General features: G+C 40.2%; 2 protein-coding genes across 7 annotated transcripts in view; one reads left to right on the top strand and one right to left on the bottom strand.

The window, feature by feature from the left end:
- The window catches only part of RUBCN (rubicon autophagy regulator), a 62,034-nt gene extending 44,400 nt beyond the window's left edge, over positions 1–17,634 (bottom strand). For 3 of the 6 annotated variants that reach the window (XM_070370682.1, XM_070370699.1, XM_070370686.1), the window contains exon 1: positions 5,884–6,158. In XM_070370682.1, the coding sequence (XP_070226783.1) occupies positions 5,884–5,948 (65 nt within the window). In that variant the 5' untranslated portion in view covers positions 5,949–6,158. Of the gene's footprint in view, positions 1–5,883; positions 6,159–17,282 lie in introns of those variants that run through there. The other 3 variants (XM_005911134.2, XM_070370705.1, XM_070370707.1) reach the window with 2 other exon arrangements.
- Positions 17,635–17,917: 283 nt separating this feature from the next.
- FYTTD1 (forty-two-three domain containing 1) overlaps positions 17,918–25,494 on the top strand; it is a 31,660-nt gene continuing 24,083 nt past the window's right edge. Inside the window, exons 1-2 of the mRNA XM_070370670.1 lie at positions 17,918–18,114; positions 22,456–22,584. Coding sequence (XP_070226771.1) covers positions 18,009–18,114; positions 22,456–22,584 — 235 coding nt within the window. The 5' untranslated portion in view covers positions 17,918–18,008. The remainder of the gene's footprint in view (positions 18,115–22,455; positions 22,585–25,494) is intronic.

Raw genomic sequence — 25,494 nt, 5'->3', positions numbered from 1 at the left:
CAAAGAGTAAACACGACTGAGCATGAGCATGAGAACTAAAACTAAACTATTTCAAAAAGTGCTAAGGAAAGAAAACAGCAGGAGAACATTATAAAAATCAGTTTTAAAAAATGACAGAATTAAGACTTGAGATGAGATAAAAATAACTATCAATGGAATAAACTCAACTATTTCAAATAAAACAGCCAATCAAACAAAAAAGTAGGAGGAAACTATATTAATATCTAGGTTGAATTCAAGGCAAGAATATTTAAAAAGACAAAGAAGGAATAACAAAGATACAGCTCTCATTAGTTCTTATGTATCGAATAACATGGCCTCAAAACATATCAAGCAAAACAACACACACAAAAAACAAAAACTGCAGAAAAGAAAAAGAAAAATGGAAATAGAAAAGAAAAAACAACGGTAATGGAAGATCATGAAAACTAAAAGTAAAAAAGTGATTAGAAGAGCTGAATAATCTACGATGAATAAAGTTGTTCTATTACATCTGGAAAACTACATCCTTAAGAACACTGTTTTAAAGGACATACAGAACAGTCACAGAAACTAGCCTTGTACTAAGGCACACACGAAAAAGTCAACAGATTCTCAAAAGTAGACATAGTATAAATATATTCTTTGACTAGAAAACAATAAAACATTGAACAAATAACAAAAATAGAACAAACCGGGGTGGGGGGGACCCTTGGAAAATTTTAAACTCTCAAAGGACTCTCTAGGAGGTTAGGAGGCAAAAATAAAATAATCTTAAAGTGATTAAAGAGGTGAAGGTGGTAAAGAGGAATGGCATTATGACTCTTACTGCTTTCTTCTCAAAAGTATCTTATGATAAAATTTTTTTCTTCTCCTAATCAACTGTAGGTTATACTACAAGTGAGCCTGATCCAGAGGAACTAAAAACATGTAAGCATGCTGCAGTTCATTCCTGAAAAAAACGCAGATTTAAATCCACAGCAGCACTGTTCAACTGAACTTTCTGTGATGCTGAAAATGTTCTCTATCTATGCTGTCCAGTATGGCAGCCACCAGCCACTGTGGCCATTAACCACTTGAAGTCTGTGCAGTATGACTAAAAAACCAAAATTTTAAAATTTTATTTTATTTTAACTAATTTAGATATAAATCACCTCAGTGGCTATCATGTTGGACAGAGCTGGTCTATAAACACCAAGGTAGGTTGTTTCTGGAGGAAAGATTACAAAACAAAATAAAAAAACAGAAAAAAACTCCATTTATGGAAGAAGCGATAAAGTAGCTGTAAAAAGCAGAAACAGCTGTGGGGATGGTAGATACTGAGAAAAGCTTTAGCTTATGGTCCATGCTGTCAGCTGATACACCTCCAGCTCCCGGGTTCTGACAATAGAATTTTCCCCCAAAGCTTCAGAGTTATGTTTCTGTGGGGTAGAGATGTGTACAAATAATTGGACTAGCAGTATGGATCGCCCCCGAATCATGTGATCCACTTGCTTTACCATCAGTGCTATATAAACTTTCAGAGCATGGTCAAAGGAAAAATGGAAAGAAAGGGAAGAAATAGAAAACGAAAACTAACGTGAAAATGTGAAAAATGAACAAAGAGGAAGGGGGAAAAAAAAGAGGCCCTTTCAATAGCAACAGTGCCAATAACAACTGCCCGACCATAAGAAGCCGGACCGAATTGCTACTGTTTTCATTCCTTGTGCAAATATTCAATGAATACCAATTATATGCCAGGCACTGTGCTAGGCACCACGCTTATGATAGTTAAAAAAGAACAGTCCTCAGCTCTCAGGGTATTCAGAGTGCAATGGGGGAAATGGGCACTCATTTAAAAAAAAATGCTATAGAGTGAGAAGTACTGTAATAAGAGAGATGGAAAAGGTCAGGTCAACGATGCCTTCTAAAGGAGCATTATTTAAAGGACGACTAAGAGCTCTCCAGGCAGAGGAGGTAACGCAGGAAATGTAGAGGAGCAGGAATCAGAATGATGAGAGAGGAGATGTAAGAGTGAGTGAATGTCACGGTTTTGTAACTGGAAACTTCATATTGAATACCAGAAAAAGTTTTGACTTTCTATTTTCAGTGAGGAATCACTTAACATTTCTGAGCAAAATACTATAGTAACTTTGCTTCTGGAAAAATTACGTTGGTAGCAATGTGGAGGCCATTTGGAATTGAGGGACTGGGTTCAGACTGGGAGCTTAGTCAGGAGGCTACTGGGAGAGTCCACAATGAGAAATAATAAAGGCCTTATTTTGTTTACATCTGCCCAGAATTCATGCCTCTTTCTTTTGGTATCAGAATACTGATTTTTCACAGGGAAATCACCCTTCTGGCACTTGACCCGGCCCATGAAGTACCACAAAAGAATCACCCTATGCCAGGATCCAAGGTTGGGCATATAACTGAGGCCTGATGGAGCAACATATTTCATACCCTGATTACAAGAACAGTAACATTTTAAAAAAAAACAGTAACATAAGTCAGTTCAAAAATTTTCACTTTTGCTATACCTATTGGCATTGCTCTTTTCCTTTTTTGGATGGATTGTTAAACTTGAAGTTGCCAAGGGTTATCCTGTAGAAAAAACTGCGGAGAATGAAGCCGACACATCAGAAAAAAACAGCACAGAGACAGGGAAAAATTTTTGTTTAAGCACCTACATTTGGCCATTCCTAAAACAATATAAGCCAATATATTTGGAAATGGAGGGGAAAAAAGCTTCAGGAGAAAAATCAGAAACAGAACTCACTCAACTACTTGGATATGGGAAATGAAGGAGAAGAAGTATCAAATTTCACTTAGGTTTCTGGCTTGGCTGACTGAATGGAAAACCCTATTAACTGAGACAGAAGACAGAGGAGGAACAGGTTTTGGTCAATGAAATGAGCTCAGTTTGGAGATACTAAAAAGTATCTTACTACTTGAATTCTGACTATCTGAATCACTAAACCAGGAAAACTTTGTAAGTAGTTGCATTCCAAGATCAGATGGAGATGGCATAGTCCAAGCCAGCTGAGGGTAACACAGCAGTGCTAGAAGAACCATCCCTTCTACGGTTCAGTCGTTTCATCAGACACCCTCCAAACAATCGGTATTTAGGAAAGCCTAGGAAAAGTGAAGCATCATCCCTAAGCACTAGGGCACTTTTCCAGTGATTACTAGCTAGATGGAAAGCAATAGGGGAATCTATGACATTCCACTCCAAGGATGAAGTTAAAAGCTGGGCCAAGTGACTTCCCTGGTGGTCCAGTGGTTAAGAATTCGCTTTGCAATGCAGGGGACTTGAGTTCTATTCCTGGTCGGGGAACTAAGATCCCACATGCCACTGAGCAACTAAACTTGGGCGCTGCAACTACTGAGCCCAGGTGCCACAACTAGAGAGTCTGTGCATCACAATGAAAGATCCCACATGCTGCAACTAAGATTGGATGCAGTCAAATAAATAAATATTAAAAAAAAAAATTCTAGGCCAACACCCCAGTCCCCAGTTTGTTCAATTTGGATAGAGAAACCACGGAAGGAGGAAGCACAAGCAATAATATCATTGCAAACAGCAAGTGGAAGAACACATGCTCATCTTATTTCAAGAAAACTGGGGAGGGGAAGGAAGTAGACATTTTCTGCACTCAGTACATATCAGCACTCTCTGAGGAGCTTTTTGCACATTATCTTACTGAATCCTCACCAGTCAGGAAGGTATCACTCTTCCCATTCAGGCTGGATAAGTCAAGTTAAGCAGTAGAGCTAGAATTCAAATGCAGCTCTACCTGGCTATAAAGCTCATGCACATTTCACTCCATCAACTGCTTTCAGAATATAATTTTATTATATTAAATATATTTAATATATTAAATATATCTTTCATATATTTAAAAAATGATGCCATCTCATCAAGAAGATGTCTTCTGAATTGGGTGTTTTATTGGCCAAAGAAAGGTTAGGTTTGCAGTGATCCAGCCACAATGCCTCAATTCTCAGGCACGAGTCATGTATTTTATTTACCATTTGACTACCCAGAACTAAAGAGGCCATCGGCGTCACAAAGTCCCATTAAATAAATTATTCTAAGTTAACTAGTCACCAACAGAGAGTAGACCATGTTAACATTAAGAGTGATTTCGTAGGGATAATCCCACTACTGAAATTAAGTTTTGACTAAAGTTCCTTGGTAAAGAAGCAAGCATGGAAAGAATAATAGAAAAAGATATCTGCAAAGGAGAAGCCTTAGTAACATTAATGACAGACAAAGAATGCTATAAATTTATTACCTCATACATTTCTTTGTCCCAGCATATTAGCACAGTGAGAGGTAGTATAGCATAGATATTAGAAGTAGAGCCTGCCTGAATCCCAGTTCCACCAAGGATTTACTGTATGACCTTGGCAAATTATTTATCCTGTCTATGTCTTAGCTTCCTCACCTGTCAAATGGTAATAATATAGTACCTATCTCACCCAGCTGTTATGAGGATTTAATAACACTCGTAAGGCTCTTAAGCAATGCCTGGCATGTAGTAAATAAGTATTTGTTAAATACATTAAATAAATAAATAACTCAGCTGGGAGGAAATCTGAATTTCCAACTTAGCCTCTCCCACATGAACTGGTAGTGGAAAATAAAAATAATCCTAAAATTTGTTAATAAAGTATATAGGACTTTTTACAGGAAGCATTTCACAGACATCTGGAGGAAGAATAAAGAGCCAAATATACATAAGCAGAAACTGAAACATGGAAAAGGGAAGTAGGCTCTTCAGTTTCACTGAACACATCATTCACAGATCTCATGCAGTAACCCCAAGTCCTGTCATCCTTGGTTTTGTACAGCAAGCCACAGGCTAACCGTGCACATAAAAGAGGAGTCACTCTTTAAAATAGCCAGGTCTTCACTCATGTACAAAATCTCATTAATTTTCCCCTGTTGATATTTTTTCAGAGGTAAATATTCCAGTCTTTGGATTCTAGCTGCTCCGGAGACTCTAACTACATCTGAATGTTTTTAAAAGTCAAGAAGGACTTCCTTAAGCCACATTCCTGCTCTATCCTGTCCATTCCAGATTCTTAAGAGGTTAAGACCACAGTTATTAATGAAGCAACACCTACACAGAAGTACAGCTGGAGTCCAAGCCAACATTCAGCTTTTCTAATTTCTAGAAGGTAAGAACTCGATAGCAGTTTCATATAAATAAATGGGAAATCGCTTAGCTGCAATGTGGGTAAGGAGTGACGGGTTTAAATACAGGGGGTTCCTGTCACTGTCTGACAGGGATCCAGCATTGACAAAGGGCACGCACGCAATTGCTAGTCTCATTAGCAAGCACTCCCATTCCACTGCTAGTCTCATTAGCAAGCACTCCCATTCCACTGCCTTTACAATCGCCCACTTTCACCCACAGGCCCTCCTTCACGCCTTCTTCCTCACACTCATTTTGCCTAAGCTTCTGTCTAGGCCACTCACAATGCCCAACCTTTGCTCCCAGAAATTCTTACTTCAGCCTTCTTAATACTGGCCTGAACTGCTGTCACCGCAAGTTTCAGTCGGGGCACCCACCTTGTCCCCTACTGATATCTGTAGTCTCTGGCCTATGAAATCTCACCACAGCACCTCTCAATGTCCACCTCCTGTCCAGCAGCAGCCCTGGGTCTGAATTTTACCCACTACTGCACACCCTCCACCGCCCCCCGCCCTCAGCATAGCCTACCCTTCCTCCTCTCTCCCTAAGCCCGTTCCCTCGTCCGCCCGATCTAACCTCCCCGTCTCTCCTTTCAGAATTTCTTCCCAAACAAGTCGCCCACAACAGCAGTCCTCCTGTCCGTCTCCTCGTGCTCTGGGAGCCTTCCCAAGCCTCTCCCGGCTTCAGCGCATCCATCCGCGCGCGACTTTTCCGAGCTCACCTGCTCTCCTCCGGCAAGCCCTTCTCGCAGCCGCCAAGCTCCATTCCCGCGCCCTCTGGCCGCATCCGGGGCTGCGACGTCGCCTCTTGAGAGGCGTCCCTGTCGCTTCGCCCCTCAGGGCTCCCAGAGCCCCTCGGGAATCAAGGAGGCACCCACGGCGGGTGGGCTCAGAGTGATGCACTACGGCCGGGTGACGGCAGCAGCATTGATTGCTGCCTCAGCTGCGGATTCTTTCCCTGCCACCCCCTACTTCCGGCTCTGAGAACTACAACTCCCAGCAAGCACTTCGAAGGCCCAGCCGCTACCGGCATGCACCGCCCTATCCAATCCGAAGCTGCGCTCGCCGCGGACTTCAGACCCTGGCTGCTAGCTTTCCCTACTGCACCTCACGGGCAGTAGGGGCCTCAAAAGTAAAGCTGCCGTAGTCTCCAGAGTTCCTACTGGAGTGGACCCTTACACACGCCTGTCACACTTCACCTTTGGGGCCAAACTCGGTCAGAGGTCTAGACTCGAAAATAACGCTGGTCTTAATCCAAGAACGGTTAACCCCACTTCAGCCTACCCAGGTTTAACATCTGTTGGTGGTGTTTGGGGTCCTCAACAATTTTAATAAAGAACTCACAAACTCAGAAGAGCTCAGGTTGCTTTGGTGTCACAAAGGAAGAGCAGGAGGGAAAGGCTTTGGGGAAAGCTTTCCTGGAGGACTGATGTCAGAACAGTTTTTTTTATGATGAGTATGACAACCTAGAGAAAGGAAGAAAAGGTGAGAGGAAGCACAGACATGAGGAAGTTGGTTTGGGAACAGCTGATCCTGAGTAGTAATCAGAGGTGGGACGAGGTGAGGAACAGAATGGTGTGAGTGAGCAGGCAGACAAGATCATGAAGCCATTCTGAGTTTGGATTTTATCCTGAGAACAATGAGCAAATCAAGAAGTGATTCGATCAAACCGGCTTCAGTTCAGTTCAGTTCAGTTCAGTCGCTCAGTCGTGTCCGACTCTTTGCGACCCCATGAATTGCAGCACGCCAGGTCTCCCTGTCCATCACCAACTCCCGGAGTTCACCCAGACTCACGTCCATTGAGTCAGTGATGCCATCCAGCCATCTCATCCTCTGTCGTCCTCTTCTCCTCCTGCCCCTAATCCCTCCCAGCATCAGAGTCTTTTCCAATGAGTCAACTCTTCGCATGAGGTGGCCCAAGTACTGGAGTTTCAGCTTTAGCATCATTCCTTCCAAAGATATCCCAGGGCTGATCTCCTTCAGAATGGACTGGTTGGATCTCCTTGCAGTCCAAGGGACTCTCAAGAGTCTTCTCCAACACCACAGTTCAAAAGCATCAATTCTTCGGCGCTCAGCCTTCTTCACAGTCCAACTCTCACATCCATACATGACCACTGGAAAAACCATAGCCTTGACTAGACGGACCTTTGTTGGCAAAGTAATGTCTCCGCTTTTGAATATGCTATCTAGGTTGGTCATAACTTTCCTTCCAAGGAGTAAGCGTCTTTTAATTTCATGGCTGCAGTCACCATCTGCAGTGATTTTGGAGCCCCCCAAAATAAAGTCTGACACTGTTTCCACTGTTTCCCCATCTATTTCCCATGAAGTGATGGGGCCAGATGCCATGATCTTCGTTTTCTGAATGTTGAGCTTTAAGCCAACTTTTGCACTCTCCACTTTCACTTTCATCAAGAGGCTTTTTAGTTTCTCTTCACTTTCTATTTTTTGACAATGTGGAGAAGTAATGGGTATGTACTATGTTGGCTAATGCTATGCTAAGTCACTTCAGTCGTGTCCGACTGTGCGACCCTGTAGACGGCAGCCCACCAGGCTCCCCCGTCCCTGGGATTCTCCAGGCAAGAACATTGGAGTGGGCTGCTATTTCCTTCTCCAATGCATGAAAGTGAAAAGTGAAAGTGAACTCGCTCAGTCGTGTCCGACTCTTAGCGACCCCATGGATTGCAGCCTAACAGGCTCCTCCGTCCATGGGATTTTCCAAGCAAGAGTACTATGTTGGAGGGAAGGGCAAAAGAAGGGATATGAGAAGAGGTTGGACGTCCCTAGAGAGGCCAAGCAGGTAATGCCTGTGAGTGAAGTGAGCCAGTTGTAGAAGAATGGCTGAAACTCTGAACTGGACTGTCCATACTGCCTTTAAGAAGGAAAGTCTCAGCTATGGTTGAATGTTTGAAAATATTCTGAGCTTTTAGTAAAACTGGAATCCGCCTTTTAAGTAAAATTTCCGATTTTTAAACTATTGGCCACATTTTTTTTTTTTAAGTGTGAAAGTTGTTTGTCGGCTAAGTCATATCTTATTCTTGTGACCCCATGGACTATATAGCCTGCAAGGGTCCTCTGTTCATGAGATTTCTCAGGCAAGAATACCAGAGTGGGTTGCTATTTTGTTCTGCAGGTGATCTTTCCAACCCAAGGATGGAACCTGGGTCTTCAGCATTGCAGGTGGAGTCTTTACCTCTATGCCACCAAGGAAGCCAATGTAAATAATACACAGGCCAAGAAAAAAAAAAAGCCCATAGAATAAATGTACCCTTTGTGTTACTAGTTTGCAAATCCAGGCCTAAACTTGGGCAGTAGCTGTAGCAAACAAGGAGGCTGGGATTAGAGCCATGGAAAGGCAACAGAATCAGCATTACTCTGCTAGGGAGGGATCTAATTTAACTACATAAAGACTAGTTGCTCTATTAAAAATCATACATGACTTTTAGGAATTTTCAAACTTAAGAAAACTTCTGTGAATTAAAAGGGGAAGAGAATTTTAATGCAAAATGTGCTTTCCAACTTCCATTTATATAAAAAATACTATTTGTTCAAACTTTCTCATATCTTCCTTATAAAGGGTTATACTTTTTAAGAAAGGGGCAGTGTTAGTCATTGGGGTTTCAGAACCTTCTATGTCTACAAATGTATGAACTTCATTTCTTGGCATATGGTATAATCCCAAATTAATGCCACCTGGATTTTAACATATATTTACACGAAAGTCAGCTTTATCAAGAAATTCTAGAGCTAAAATTGTGGTAAAAGTTCTAGAAAATAGGAATTTCCTCATATGTCCCAAACTGGGTTTACACTTTTTTTTTGGTCCACATGGAACAACTCACAGGAACCAGGGGTTGAGCCTGGGCACCTTGCAGTGATAGCACTAGTGACAGCGATAGTGCAGTGATGGTGTAGTGCAGTGATAGTGTAGTGCAGTGACAGTGCAGTGACGGTGACAGTGCAGTGATGGTGGCAGTGCAGTGACGGTGTAGTGCAGTGATGGTGACAGTGCAGTGATGGTGACAGTGCAGTGACAGTGTAGTGCAGTGACAGTGTAGTGCAGTGACGGTGACAGTGCAGTGACGGTGACAGTGCAGTGACAGTGTAGTGCAGTGACAGTGTAGTGCAGTGACGGTGACAGTGCAGTGATGGTGACAGTGCAGTGACAGTGTAGTGCAGTGACGGTGACAGTGCCATTACGGTGACAGTGCAGTGACGGTGTAGTGCAGTGATGGTGTAGTTCAGTGCTAGTGCTAGTGCAGTGATAGTGATAGTGCAGTGACGGTGTAGTGCAGTGACGGTGACAGTGCGGTGACAGTGATAGTGCAGTGACGGTGTAGTGCAGTGATGGTGACAGTGCACTGATGGTGAGAGTGCAGTGATGGTGATAGCAGGGAGGCCCAGCCATTGGACTGCCAGGGAATTCCCTACACTTATGTTCTTTAAAGCAGTCAATTAATAAACGTGACAACCTTTAGCCATGTGCCCACTGCCCAATCCCATCATTTTGCTTTCCCTCACCCCAGGTAGCCATATTCTGAATTCCTTGTTTATAATTCCACTGCTTCTCTTTTTAAATAGTTTCTTTGAATCTATCCATAACATTTTTGTGTTCTAACTTTATAAAAATGATATTAAGCTGTATTTATTCTTTGAGGGCTTTTTCTGCTTAATATTACATTGATAAGATTTGTTTATAACGTGTATCGCTATAGCTCATTGATTTTGACTGCAATATAAGAGTTCATTGTGTGAATGAACTGGTTTATTCATGTTTTCTTCCACTGATAGGCATTTGGTTTGTTTCAAAGTTTTTGCTATTGTAAACAGTGCTGCTATGAATATTCTTTTACATGTCACCTCTTATACATAAGCAAGGGTTTCTCATGGGTACATACCTAGAAGTGAAATTGCCAAGTCATAGAGATATTGTCTGTACTAGCTTTTGTTTTGAGTGATAGGTTTGTAGGTACACAATTTCAAAAATATCTAATTAGTTATGAAGCCATAACTAATTATAATAAATTATTTAAAATAATTAACTAACCAAATGAAAATGGGCCATGCATGGAAAATGATGAGCATATACCATGAACCAAGGATTATGATTAACAAACCTTTATGCATCGCATCTGAGACCCAAATGCAAAAATTCAAATATGCAAGAATATCTAGCATTAGGGTTCAGTAACTGTCACATAAATGTAATGGCCTTATTTCCTGGAGAAGGGAATGGCAACCCACTCCAGTACTCTTGCCTGGAGAGTCCCATGGAAAGAGGAGCCTGGTGGGCTACAGTTCATGGAGTCATAAAGATTAGGACACAACTAAGCAACTAACACCTTACTTAGCAACTGCTTGCTGGGTTAATATTTTAAAGTTCAAAAAATCTGAAGAACTATATTGATCCTGATTAATCTGTTTTAAAGATTACTAGGCAATAACCTCAGATATGCAGATAACACCACCCTTATGGCAGAAAGTGAAGAGGAACCCAAAAGCCTCTTGATGAAAGTGAAAGTGGAGAGTGAAAAAGTTGGCTTAAAGCTCAACATTCAGAAAACGAAGATCATGGCATCTGGCCCCATCACTTCATGGCAAATAGATGGGGAAACAGTGGAAACAGTGTCAAACTGTATTTATTTGGGCTCCGAAATCGCTGCAGATGGTGACTGCAGCCATGAAATTAAAAGACGCTTACTCCTTGGAAGGAAAGTTATGACCAACCTAGATAGCATATTCAAAAGCAGAGACATTACTTTGCCAACAAAGATCCATCTAGTCAAGGCTATGGTTTTTCCAGTGGTCATGTATGGATGTGAGAGTTGGACTGTGAAGAAAGCTGAGCGCCGAAGAATTGATGCTTTTGAACTGTGGTGTTGGAGAAGACTCTTGAGAGTCCCTTGGACTGCAAGGAGATCCAACCAGTCCATCCTAAAGGAGATCAGATCTGGGTGTTCATTGGAAGGACTGATGCTGAAGCTGAAACTTCAATACTTTGGCCACCTCATGTGAAGAGCTGACTCATTGGAAAAGACCCTGATGCTGGGAGGGATTGGGGGCAGGAGGAGAAGGGGACGACAGAGGATGAGATGGCTGGATGGCATCACTGACTCAATGGACATGGGTTTGGGTGAACTCTGGGAGTTAGTGATGGACAGGGAGGCCTGGCGTGCTGCAATTCATGGCAAAGAGTCAGACACGACTGAGCAACTGGACTGAACTGAACTGAACTGAACTGAGGATGCAATTTTTATAGAATGGTAGTTGGCCGTAGAGTACCATTTGTTGTTGTTTGGTCACTAAATTGTGTCCACCTCTTTTGCACTCCCATAGGCTATATAGCCTGCCAGGCTTCTCTGTCCATGGGATGTCCTAGGCAGAAATACCAGAGTTAGTTGCCATTTCCTTCTCCAGGGGATCTTCCTGACCCAAAGATTGAACACGTCTCCACTGGAAGAAAGCAAAATTCACTCAAGAATCATTTATTCAAATAACAGGTTTTTAAAGCTTATTACAGTTACCTATTTGCCAAAAAAATTGGTTTTAAGAAATAGTCTTCTTGAATATATTCAACAAATATCAAAGTCATGAATATTTTATTCTTATTGTATTCACTAAAATTATTCTTAGCATTTTTTTAAATATTCAAAATTTAAAAGCTAAGGGATGTTGTCTACTTGCCAAGTCTAAAGCAATTTGAGCATCAAAATGAGTTAATTCATGATATGTGTACATATCTACATTCTTTTCAAAGGTAAGCAGAACCCTTACACTCTGCACCCCTTTCCTTTTCAAAAGAGTTACTGAACATGAGATGAGTCTGTGAACTTCTTTGGAACTTATATGTATATATAAGTAAGTATGCAAATAGATAAATAAATAGAAAAAGGAAGGAAGAAAGGGATGTAAAAGCTCTTTTCACCACTGAATGTCAGCTTATGAATGTGGAGGAATGACAGTGAGAACATTATTGTTTTGTAGCCACCATCATAATAATTGATTCAGGCAAGAATCATCAATGGATGCTAAAGCTGTTAGTAAAATTTGTTCTGAAACAGATTATTTACACAGTCGCAAACCATCTCCTCAAAGATTACTTATTCATTGTATATAGGGGGAAAAGAGTATCTTCACAATGAAGAAATGTGGCAGATATCACCTTAACCAAGTGACCAAAGATCACCAATAAGAAAATAACATCATGTGTCTCCTGATGTTAAGTACTGAGAAGGACCCAACATCATCTATGTATTAATAGTATTTCTTACAAGAGTGAATAACCAAATCTAATCATACGGTGGCAATAAGAAAACGAAACTGAAGGAAAATCTTTGCACTGATTACCTTCAACCTTCAAAAACGTAAATATCATAAAAGACTAAGAAAGGCTGATAAACTTTTTCTGATGGAAGGAGATAGAAGATAGAATTATCCTTGTTATAAAGGATAATTATTTATTAGGATAATTGGCAAAATTTAGAATATGGACTATAGTCAGAGAATAGAATTGCATCAATGTTAAGTTTCTTGAATTTGATCATTTTGGCATGGTTTTATAAAAGAATATCCTTAGATATACATTCTGTAGTGTCATGTTGTCTACAGCTTACTGAGATTTCTTGGACTACCAATTTATCTATTGAGGAAACTGAAGAAATATTTTTTAAAATAAACAATCTTTACGTAACTAAGGGGGAATTGTGTGATTTATGTAAATTTGTGTAGCTTCAGAAAGTTCCACAGTTAGTCATTCAGTGAACTGACCTAGAATCTTTGGTTGAAAGAACCCCTGTCCTGCCCAGAGAAGACAAGGCCTAATAAGGAGAAGGCTACAGCTCCAACCCCTGAGTGCAGGAAGAATTCCCCTTCAAGTTCCCCTATCTATCCAAGCAGGTTACCTAGTCAGAGAAAACTGATGCCCAGGGAACTGGAGACTAGTAATTTCTCCAGCCACGCCTGCTATCCTGCCTGTCCTGTTCTCGGCTGTAACGCTGTACTGTGTAGCAGAGTGTCTTGCCCAGAGTAGGGACTCAAATTCTGAATAAATGAATGAATAAATCTGAGATTAAAAGGCAGAAGACTAGAACAGCTAGAAACACTTAGAACAAAAGAAAAGGGCAATACAAAAGAGAAAAAGGAAGCTGTGCCAAGGTGGCAAAGAAAAGGTACTGCAGCGGAAAAGAAAAGGAAAACCATACTGTACATACAAGAGCTTAAGGGAGTTGTGTGCATGCTAAGTTGCTTCATCATGTCTGACTCTTTGCCACCCTGTGGACTGTAACTTGTCAGGCTCCTCTGTCCATGGGATTCTCTAGGCAAAATACCATGGTTGCCATGCCCTCCTCCAGGGGATCTCCCCCATCCAGGGATCGAATCCATGTCTCTTGTGTCTCCTGCATTGGCAGGCAGGTTCTTTACCACTAGCACCACCTGGGAAGCCCCACGGAGTTAGGTATAATATTAATAGTCATACCTAACTGATACATACTTAATACATACTGTATCTACATAGAATACAAACTATATCTATTAACAGTTCCCTTATTTCAGTATAATACAAATTACATCAACATATGAATTCTAAAGAGAAGGAAATGGTAACCCATTCCAGTATTCTTGCCTGGAGAATCTTGTGGACAGAGGAGCCTGGAGGGCTGCTGTCCATAGGGTTGCACAGAGTCGGACACGACTGAAGCGACTTAGCATGCATGCATGCATTGGAGAAGGAAATGGCAACCCACTCCAGTATTCTTGCCTGGAGAATCTTATGGACAGAGGAGCCTAGAGGGCTGCTGTCCATAGGGTCGCACAGAGTTACAGGGACTTCCCTGATATGAAGTTGTGGCTCAGACGGTAAAGCATCTGCCTGCAATGCAGGAGACCCGGATTCGATCCCTGGGTAAGGAAGATCCTGTGGAGAAGGAAATGGCAACCCACTCCCGTATTCTTGCCTAGAAAATCCCATGTATGGAGGAGCGTGGTAGGCTACAATTCATGAGGTCGAAAAGAGTTGGACACAACTGAGCGACTTCACTTTCACTTTCCTGGTAATCCAGTGGTTAAGAAGCTGCCTGAGAAGGCAGGGGACATAGGTTCAATCTCTGGTCTGAGATCCCACGTGCCATGGAGCAACTAAGCCCAAGCACCACAACTATTGAGCCCCACACCTAGATCCTGTGTTCCACAAGAAGAGAAGCCACCACAATGAGAGGCCAGTGCCCCACCACTAAGAGTAGCCTCCACTTGCAGCAACTAGAGAAAGCCCGCATGCAGCACTGAAGACTCAGTGCAGCCAAAATAAAGATTTTTTTTTTTAAAGGATAATACACAATGACCATGTAGGTTTATCCTAGAAATGCAAGGATGGTTTAACATTTGAAAAGCAGCCAATATAATTTGCCATATTAATAAACTTAGAAAAACCATTTGGTTATCTCAGATGCAGAAAAAGCACTAGATAAAATTCACCATTCACTTATAACTAAAACTCTCAGCAAACCAGGAGTAGAAGGGAACTTCTTCAACCTGATAAAGGGCATCAACAAGAACAAAAAAATCTAACGTCATACTTAATGGTGAAAGACTGAATGCTTTCCCCTTGGTGTTGGGAACGAGTCAAAGATGTCCACTTTCTCCATTGTTATTTAACATGGTACTAGAGTCCCCAGTCAGTGTAATAATGCAAGAAAGATAATAAAAAGCATACAGATTGGAAACAATTATGCCGAGTGAATGATCTAGATATAAAAAAGAGTTTATACTGTGTGATTCCACTTATATAAAATTCTAAAAATGCAAATTAATCTTTAGTGACAGAAAACATATCAGTGGTTGCTTAGGTAGAGGTTGGGGGGAGGGATTACCAAGGAGCACAGGAAATCTTTGGGAGATGATAGATAAATTTATTATCCTGATTATGGTGGTATTTTCACAGGTATGTATTTCACACGTCTACAAACTGCACACTTTAAATATATCTTTTATTGTCTGTCAGTTATACCTCAATAAAGTTGAAAAAAGGAGGGGACTTAAAATATATATCAAACTAATAAAACTGAGTTAAATATATGAGTTGTGCTTACCTTTGAAGAGAATATAGATCTCTATGCACATTGTGAAAAGAGAGCTAGCACATGTTAATAGGTATGGTGTTGTTAAGGTTGCCAGATTAGCAAATAAAAATATAAGACTCCTTGTTAAATTTTAATTTCAGATAAACAACAAATAATTGCTTAATATAAATATATCCTAAATATTACTGCAATATTTTGTGGTAAAAAAAATTGCTGTTTATCTGAAACCTGGAACAAAACTGATACTAAACAATTATTGATTGTTTACCTGAAAATCAGATTTCACTGGTTCTGTATTTTGTCTGGCAAGCCTAGACATTGTCTTATCTACACTGTATGAAATTAAGCCTCCAAAAGGGGCAGTTGCTTGAATTCTGTTTATTTTGACTCAGGTCTGAAGACTTAACTGCTGAACTGAAGACAAACGCTGTCTGCTCAGTGTCCAGCACATGCTGAGAAAATGTTCACAGTACACGCTCAGAAAATGTTTTTTTCTTTGCAAGCTACATGAAGATAGGGACAACATCTGTCTTGCTCAGCATTTTACCCTCGGGCCTATTATAATGCCACTGCTCAATGAATATATGATTAAATGAACATCTGCCCCTTGTGCCCCAGCAAATTGCAGGGTTGACCTTTTATCTCCAGCCCTGTAACGGGCTGGTCAACTTCTTGGACGTGCACCGGTTTTGCTTTCTTGGCTTTTCTTCCTCCTCTCTGTTGCTGTGTATGTCTCAGGTTGCTGTTTTGTTTTGTATGGCTTTGTGTGTGGCTGATCTACCCTTAACTACAATGCCTCTCGTCTCCTTGTTTTTCCCTTTGGAATAGGGGTGATTGCTCTGAGACTCTGAAACCCTCAGCCCTTGGAGAAACACAACAGCTAGAATTGCTTCATGAAACCCCAGAGCATGTTCCCTTTTAGAACTAAAGAGATTTGGTATGGGGCTTCAGTTTGGAGGAGAAGACCAGGATAAAAGGGAATCTTTATAAATTGGTGTGGGAAGAATTTTACACATTTGAGACTTTTATTTTCTGTCCTGTATTGCCTGAAATACAAAATGTATTCATACTCTAAATACATTAATTTTCTTCCATAAAATTAAGAAATCAATCCAGTGTTCCTCCCTGTAGTTTGCTCCTACCAATAAGTAGTGATTGCAGAAGTTATTTCTAGTGAGAGAAGGATAGTATGTAGAAAAATGTCTTGTGTTTAGAATATTTTAGAACTGTAAGGAATCTTAGAGATAATAAAGATTAACATATATTAAGTATAACTACTTCTTGTTTTGAAGATGATTATGAAGCCCAGACACTCTCCCAAGTTCACAAGGTGAATGACTGAAGTGAGTGAAAACATTCAATAAAACCTAGGCTCTCTTGTACTTCTCTACAATACAGTTGCCTAGTTCTTAGCAGTTGGGAAAGAGGTGGTAGCTGCAGAGTAGAACAGTAGTAATATCAAGCACATTGTGCTAGGAGCATACATGTTATTCTCCTTGACGTGCTGAATATTGTTCTTGGATCTTTTTGAGTCCAAACCTTCCTCCACCATTTAAGTTTCTTGTATCCCTTCATAGGTGTGTCTTCACCTGATTCACTCTACTCTTATGGTTGTATTTTTTGTCTTGGGGAAAAATAAGTAAGGCTATTGTGGGTTTGAGACACTTTAGATCACTGGTTGGTTTCTATGCAAAGAGAAATTTTAGGAAGTGCAGAGGGGGAAGGTGGCAGAGATTTCTAAATGAACAGAATACCTGTCCCTGATTTTTTTCTTACATGCAAATGTGTTACATAGTTTAAGCTGCAATGAGGATGATATAACTTAAATGCTTCCACACAAGCGCAGTTACTTTGGAGGAGGAGAAGGAGGTAAGAAGAGAGGGAATATCACGTTTTGTAAATAGGAAAAAAAAAGTTCTTATGCAGAAGTTAATCAAATATTAAGAAGTTTTCCCACAGGGATGATTAGAAAGAAATCGAATCCCCCTATCAATTTCCAACGCAAGTGAATTAGAGAAAAATGCAGCCAAATAAGCAGAGGTACTTACCCCTCTTCCAAAGGAAGGTGAGGTTTTAAGGTAGCTAGTACCGTGAAAAATGTTTTGAGTGTGCCGGCTGAGAAGTGGTACAGAGACGGGGAACGTTAGCATATACTTTTATTAGTATGGTGACGCAAGGATTATCAGTGCAGGCTTTGCTTTGCGTCCAGACGTGGCGATTCCGCATGCTGCAGGTGGAGGAGCTGACCAGGGAGAGGGGAGCTGAGGCACAGTTCTGCAATCCACGCTCGTAGGGTCGGCCCTGCCTCTGCGGCTGCATTGCAGTGGGCTGTGAAAGGTTCGTGTGTACCAAAGCTTACGGGGCCTTTCTGTAGCAGAGGGGACTCGAAGGGCACGGAGGAACATGATCTCACTTTAGGCATGTGATTCTGAGGTGTTCACGGTCCAGCATAATTCCGGCAGAAAGGCGAACTGCTAAAACGGTGGCTCTCACTAGCAGCCAGAGCGGCGGGTGAAATGTTTTCTCCTGTCCAGCAAGGGGCGCTAGGACCCAGTCCCTGAAAGGGGGTGGGGCCACTCTCGCAGGCCGCTCGTCTCTATGGTCCCCACCTCCCTCGCCGTCAGACGCGCGTGGGGGGAGGAGGGGGGGGCACGGACTCCGTCAGCACGCGTGCGCGCTCTCGCGGTGCGGATAGTCTGCGTGCGTGAGTGGGAGGTGGCAGGCCTCAGCCTCTGGCCTTCTCGTCTGACTGTTCCAGCTCGACGTCTCCAGCCATGAACCGGTTTAGTACCCGGTTAATGGGAGCCACCGCAACCCCGCCGCCTGCGCCGCCGAAAGCCCGCAGCAATGAAAACCTGGACAAAATTGATATGTCTTTGGGTGAGGAGCCGAGTCGGACCGAGTTGGAGTGGGAGGAGGTGTGGGTGGAACCAAATACCGTGGTTTGTGGGGAAGGGGCGGTTGGGTGCTGGAGTTTTCTTGCGGGTGGGCGGAACCAAGCGAGGGCCGGTGGGGACGTGGGGGCGGGGGAGAGCTCGCAGGTGTCGGGGTCAAGTCGGAGGGCCTCGGGGATCCCCTCGGCCGGACTGTATCTGAGGGGGCGGAGGGCGCTTTGGGTTGGGACTTTGGGGGGGATCTAGGAGTGCGGACCCTCTTTCCTCTCGAAGGGCGCCACCACACGGGTGACCCCGGCTCTTTGTGAGGAAAACTCCGCGCGTTTCACCTCAGGCGTGTTCGGTGTGGGCGTTATCGAGGGAGCTAGGGCACGGATCGGACGGAGCCAACCTTTCTAAGGAAAGCTCTTCGAGAGCCGGGCTGGTTCGGTTAAATCCGTGGTTCCAGGGAAGGGCTAGTTGGACGTTTTGCGCGCTTGGGCCTGTGCCTGGCGCCGCGCAGAAGCGTCAAGAAGCCCCTAGAGTTGGCCATTTCTGACGGGCAGCAGACGGCAAGGCCACCGCGGGGCGCTTGACAGAAAAGATACTTAGAGAGGACTTCATGGAATGGTGGTGTATTAGGTGCTGCCCAGAAAAGCACTTTCTCCTCATCCAGTCCTTCAAGTTAGCAAATTAGAACAAAACGAAGCGAAAAGCGAAGGATGGTTTATGTGGATTGATAGGAAGACAAGTAAAGCATAGGACCTAGAAGAGTTGGAGTGGTTTGGTGACAACTAGGTAAAAAGCAGGAAGATGGGCGATTCAGTTAAAAATTCAGACCCAGCACCACGGAGGCACTAGTCTGTTTGGCTTGGTTGGTTTAAAAGTAATGCTGTTTTTATCGGGATTTAGGTTATGACATTAGATATGGTTAGCTCTGGCTGAGGCCTACAAGTTTTCGGATATTTAAAAAGTTCTGGGGACATATAGAGGGGCTTCCCTGGTACCTCAACTGGTGAAGAATCCACCTGCAATGCAGGAGACCCCGGTTCGATTCCTGGGTCGGGAAGATTCCCTGGAGAAGGGATAGGCTACCCACTTCAGTATCATTGGGCTTCCTGGGTTTGATCCCTGGGTTGGGAAGATTCCCCTGGAGGAGGGCATGGCAACCCATTCCAGTATTCTTGCCTGGAGAATCCTCATGGACAGAGGAGCTTGGCGGGATACTGTCCATGGGGTTGCAAAGAGTTGGACACGACTTAGCAGCTGACTAATAAGCACAGCACAGGGCATATAGAAGTGTAACTTTTCCAAGGATGATATTTTTCATTTTTGTTGTGTTTCTTTTTTTTTTGCAAGATTTTTAGTCATTAAGAACTCTTGCTTTCTGTTGTTGCCATAAGTTAGAACCCAAGACATGAATTAAGCAGATCATCAGAAGATCATAGTTTTGCAAAGACATGAGGCATCTTTTGAACTAAGGCCAAGAAAAAGTATAGTAAATATTTATTGAGTGCTTACTACCTGCCAGGCACTGGACTAAGCATTTTTATATGTGTTAAATTATCCCAGTGATAACCCTATAAGGTATATAACTGCTTGTAAAGAGCATGGAATCTGGAATCCCAAACTGTCTCAGTTCAAATCCTGTCTCTGCCGCTTATTAGCCATTTGATCTTGGGCAAATTGCTTCTTAGTGCCTCATCTGTAAAAAGGTGAGGCCCTACCTCAGAGGGTTGCTGTAAGTGTTAAAAAGTCAATAAGCATGGATAAACTGCTCAGAACTGTACCTGGTACACCGTAAGCACCATATTTACAAACACACACACACTGTATAAGCCATTGTTATTTCTGTTTTACAAAACCTGAGGCATAGAGAAATTAAGTAACTTTGCCCAAGTTGTACAGCAAGTTAATGATGGAATCAGTATTTCAGAGCACCATGATATAGATGTAGAAAGTGTTAAACGTGTGTTTTCTAACCAATACATTTCTTAAGTTTCTGAGTTTTTTTGTATGCATTTTCCTTTGGTAATTAGGGTGTTCAAGTGAAGAAAACTGAGGGATAATTCTCTTTGAAGGTAGAGATGAAGTGCAGTAGATAGCTAAACTAGAACTTGGTCTCTCTATTCTCTTAAGAACATACAGCATTCTGTCAGGTGCCTTTTTTTCTTTTTAAGTGAATTTCATGTAGATGTGATGAAGAGACAGATATTTTAAGTAATTATTATGTTTTGTGAATATCCCACTTTATCCCTGATAAAATGAATATCCCATTTTATCAGGCTTGCATAGGTTTTAGAATTTAATTTTTTGTTTTATTTCTAACTGTGGCTCTTTCGGGTTTATGTGACTATTCATATAGAATTATCTACCAAGGTTATTAGTAGTTGACCTCATTGTGACTCAGTTTCTTAATTTGAAAATGGGGATTAAAATAGTTACTTCATGGAATTATTGTGAGAATTGAATGAATGCATGCTTTAAGAACCATCTTATTAGTACTCAGTTACTATCTCTCCTTGATTAGGAGAAAACCATTTTCTTCTTTAGATTAGAAGACTCTTCTGTGTCATTGTAGCTCCATTTAACTTGAGGATTTAGGTAATAAAATGCTTAAATATAAAACATAATTTTATATTTGATATGCTTTGCTACTTTTAATTTTTAGTTTTACTCTGTAATGCCCTATTTTTAAATCAACCTAATTAGGCAGATTTATACTCTACTGTTTCTTGTTTTATGGTTTCCAGACCAAATTAATTTTGGAGGGGGAATACTCTCCTGAACTCTGAGATTTCAGACTTTTGGTGAAGACTAAGTAGCACCTTGTTAAAAGAACGTAGTGCTTCGAAAGTAGTGGCTTTCTAACTATATTTTCTTTCTGCTTACTGGGAATTTAACATGTTCATGCCTCTGAGATTTGTGAAATCTTTGTATTTTATAAAAACTGTTTTTGAGTCCCTTTAACTTTGATGAATTTTTCTGTAGCTGAAAGATTTATCTCTTCTTGAGGAGATTTGAATTATTTTATATGACTGTTTGAATGTGATTTAAAGTCTTAAATGTGAAAGACGGGTGAGATAGAGTAGTGCTATATGAGAAAAGATCCCTGTATATCTTTCTTTGACTTTAGAAAAGATTATGGTCATATTGATACAGTTGTTAAATTATTTGTATTTAGAGCAGTTTGGAAAAAAATAACTGAGGTTTGTTAGTTTCATTAATTTTATTTAGAAGTGTTGACAGTGTTCAGTTTATTTGGTTTATTTGCTGTAGTTTCAATTCAGAATTGGAGTTGGAACTTCAGAGAAATTGTTTGAATATTTTTAAATAGGTATTTTTTGTCTGCTAGTAATCTCCTTTTAACATATGTAAATAGGATCTGGAGTACATTTAGTTTCCTGATCTTCACATTGTTCTTTTTTGATATTAGAGCAGTGTGTTGTTTGTGAATTACCTTGGGACAGTTTGAAAGTGTTTTTGGAGATAATGAGACTTAGAACAGTGCAGAGGGAATTCCCTAGAGGTTCAGTGGTTAGGATTCCAAGCTTCCACTTGGGTCACGGTTTCCATCCCTAGTCCAGGAATTAGATCCCACAATCCCATGTGCCCCTTGGCATGACCAAAAAAAAAAAAGAGAGAACTGTGTAGAAAGAAAAATAGATAACCCTGAATTGCTGTGCTAAACAAGCAAAGAACGAGTAGTGTTTTCTTTTTGTACTGTACAAAAAGTACTTGTTTACTTGTTTGGTACTTGTTTACTTATATGTACTTGTTTACTTATATGTCTTTTATGTTCATTATTTACATGTCTGTTTCGTTCACTAATTTTAAATTTATTGAGAGTAGTCATATTTTACTTTTGTTTGTTTCTATTACGGCACAGCCTGCCACATATATTCATCGCACCATAATATATACTCAGTAAAGATTTGCTAACTTGAGATGAACTTAGAAATTTGGTTTATAGATGATTTATTATTTGACTGCCAATGGTTTTATTGAAAGTTGGTCATCTTTAAAACTGAAGACTTCTGTGTTTATAGAAGATAAATACAGATAATTTTTGTAAACAGGTTTTGCTTATTTACATTCATTAGGAAAAGAAATACTGTGAATAATAGAAATTTGACTTCAGCTTTTCCTATGAAACTTTCCTTCACTGCTCCAAACATATTGGCTGATTTGAGCTTTTATGTTCTTAGGATTATTATCCTTTTAAGGAAGTGCTTCCAAAGTAGAAAAGTAGTTAGGGACATAGGAAATCTGTCAACTAGAAAATGAGACTGAGTAATTGAGTCATTAAGTTAAAATGAAGATAATCATCACATTTTGTCTATCACAGATGATATCATCAAGTTGAATCGAAAGGAAGGAAAGAAGCAGAATTTCCCGAGATTAAATAGAAGACTTCAGCAAAGTAGTGCCAGGCAATTCAGGATGAGAGTAAGATGGGGTATTCAACAGAATTCTGGTAAGTTTTGCAAGTAAGCTTTAATAAAATGCCAATTATTTATGGGTTCATAGTATACTATCTTTGATACATACTTAAAACATGGAGGAAATACATCAGTGATTTATGTTTTTCCTTCTCTCAGTGTTTTGTTTTATCTTACAATCTGGTAGCAATTCAGGTTTCCTTAAATAGGTGATTAACCGTGTGTCTTAAAAACATTAAGTCATTTTAAAGTAACCTCAGTATATAAAGTCTTTGTTATTTTTAGGGATATAGATTTGTAAAGGATCTTACATACCATAAAGTCTCAGTCTTCTTTGCAGTTAGATGTTAGTTTGTCTGATGGATGACTGTGTAACTCTAGCTTAAATACATTCAGTGGGAGAACGTACCACCTCACAAGATAACTTATTCCATTATTGGAGACACACTGTTTACTAGAAGATTCTCTTAATTTGAATTAAATCATGCCTTCCTGTTAATTCTATAGAGTTATAGGAAACAAATTATCTTTCTTATATGAAAACCTTTTAAATACATGGAGACTGCTATTTTGCATAGAAAATTATTTCTACGTTACTTATCTTATGCAGGATCTTTAACATTTGTTAAATTCTCCAAAGGTAACACAGAATTGAATGCTTTAGATGTGGTCTATTATTTTGGAACTCTACATATACAGTTATTTTTAGTAATCTAGAAGCTTATTTATTTATAACATCTTGTTCCAAAATGGACTTACGGTTGTAAGGGAATACTATTAATTATATGTGACTCATTAACTTTTTTAGCAGTTACATCAGCATTTCAGAATAAACATTTGTTCAGATTTTTAAAACTCAAGATCTTTTTTACACATGTGAAAAAATGTTTGATAAACTAATTCCTAAGGTGATTTTTGTCCTATATGTTAAAAAATGTAACAAGTAATCTCCAGTAGATTGAACATAATTAATCCTACGTTTAATTTAACAGCTGATATGCCAACATATCCTCAACATATACCTATAACTAAAATTAGACTGTACAGAAAAATTTATTCTTCCCTAATAATTTTCTTGGATAGCTGGACTCAAGAGAATAAATCTTGTGACAGGTATTTAGCTATAGAAAATTAATATTTAATTCCAGTGATTTATATTTCAAGATTTCTTATGTTACTCAACATACCATATTTAAATATGATTTATATTAAAATAATTTTAGAGTTCATAGAAGCCAGAAATACATTTGTTTATGCTAATCATTTGTTAAATACCTGATAAATGCTCTGAACTGACCAGCTTGTTGGGGTTTGTAAAGATGCAGTCTTTTACTTCAGGGAGCTTCAGGTGACAGATAAGGTGAAAAACACTTGAGAAATATCATAAGAGAAATTCTGATAGTACTATAGGATTTTAGATAGGCATTTTGTGCTAAGATAATCGGTGGTAATTTAATCAATAAGGTGAAATAGGATCTTGTTCATGAAGGATCAGAAAAGCTTTCCTTTTACAGAGATTATGATCTCAGCGTTGAGCTAAAGATCTGCAAGTGCCTTAGGATCTTTTAAGATTGAATTTGCGCTTGTATATTCTTCACTTCCATGTGACAGGGCCTAAAATAGAACAGCTGCTCCTGTCACTGAATGTTCAGAGAGAGATGGGATTTTCTTAAGCTCTGATTGGTTTGGATAAGTTCAGATTTCCACATTGTAATGTCAGTGAGAATGTTAGCTTGAGGTAACAGAATAAGCAGAGAGCCCTTAGCAAATAATCATTTATTTTTGATGACTGAACACATAAGAGAATAAAGTTTTCCCAATTCTATTCCTGAAATGTAATTTAGTCCCTCAATGCATATTTGTACAAACAACCTAAATGTTCTTCAGGGATGGAATACTATGCAACAGCGATTATCAAAGTGTTGTCCAGAGATCCTAGGGAATCCCCAGGACTCAAGGGGTGTAAACAGTCAAAGTTATTTCTATAATAATAGTAAGACATTAATTGTTTCAGTCTTATTCTCTCATGAATGTACAGTGGACTTTTCCAAAATCTACACAGCATGTGATCAAACAGATTGGATGCAGAAACAGAAAATTTCCTATTAAGCCATACAGTAAAAAGATTTGCAAAAATGCAAATCAGTGCTTCTCTTTTTATTAAATATTTTTGTTTAGGAAAATAATAGTTGTTTTTCGTTAAAAAATGTTTTTTGCCCTACATTTAGTGAACTTTAAAATAGCATCGTTATTAAATGTTTTAGTTTTCGTTTGTAGTATGGCTTGTTGTTATTTTTAGTCCCTAAGAGTTTTGCAACTCCATGGACTATATCCCACCAAGCTCCTCTGTCCATGGGAGTTCCCAGGCGAGAATACTAGAGCCGTTTGCCATTTCCTTTTCCAGGCTGTCTTCCAGACCCATGGATTGAGCCCTTATCTCCTGCATTGGCAGGCGGATTCTTTACCACTGAGCCAACAGCATACCACCCTTATAGTATGCTAAATATCAGTAAACATAAACTCATGAAAAGAAAAGCTCTTTGGGGTCCTCAGTAATTTTTTAAGAGTATGAAGAGGTCCTGAGACCAAAAAGGTTGAGAATGCTGTCTCTTTTAGATGCAGAAGAGGCAGGGAGAAGTTTGTGTGCTGATTTGAAAAGGAGCCAGTAATACGATTGCATACACTTTGTGATACGATATTTTCTAGAAAATCCCTCAAGTCTTCGTGTAAGTGATCTGACTGCAGAAATTAAGCAACTGGATGTGTCTGTGAAAGAAATTCATGAAGGAATTGGGCTGTAGATTCAAAAGAAAGATGAAAATTCCTATGTCTAGTTTTCATTCTCAACATTAGTTGAACCTGTGGAGCTTTATAAATTAGACTGATAGTCTGGCTGCACTCCATTGCTACTGAACCAGAATCTGCAGAAGTATGATCTGGGTATT

The sequence above is a fragment of the Bos mutus genome, chromosome 1, assembly GCF_027580195.1.
Source record: "Bos mutus isolate GX-2022 chromosome 1, NWIPB_WYAK_1.1, whole genome shotgun sequence".
NCBI lineage: Eukaryota > Metazoa > Chordata > Mammalia > Artiodactyla > Bovidae > Bos > Bos mutus.
Note: the sequence above shows the minus strand (reverse complement) of the source record. Positions and strands in the feature narration are given on the sequence as shown.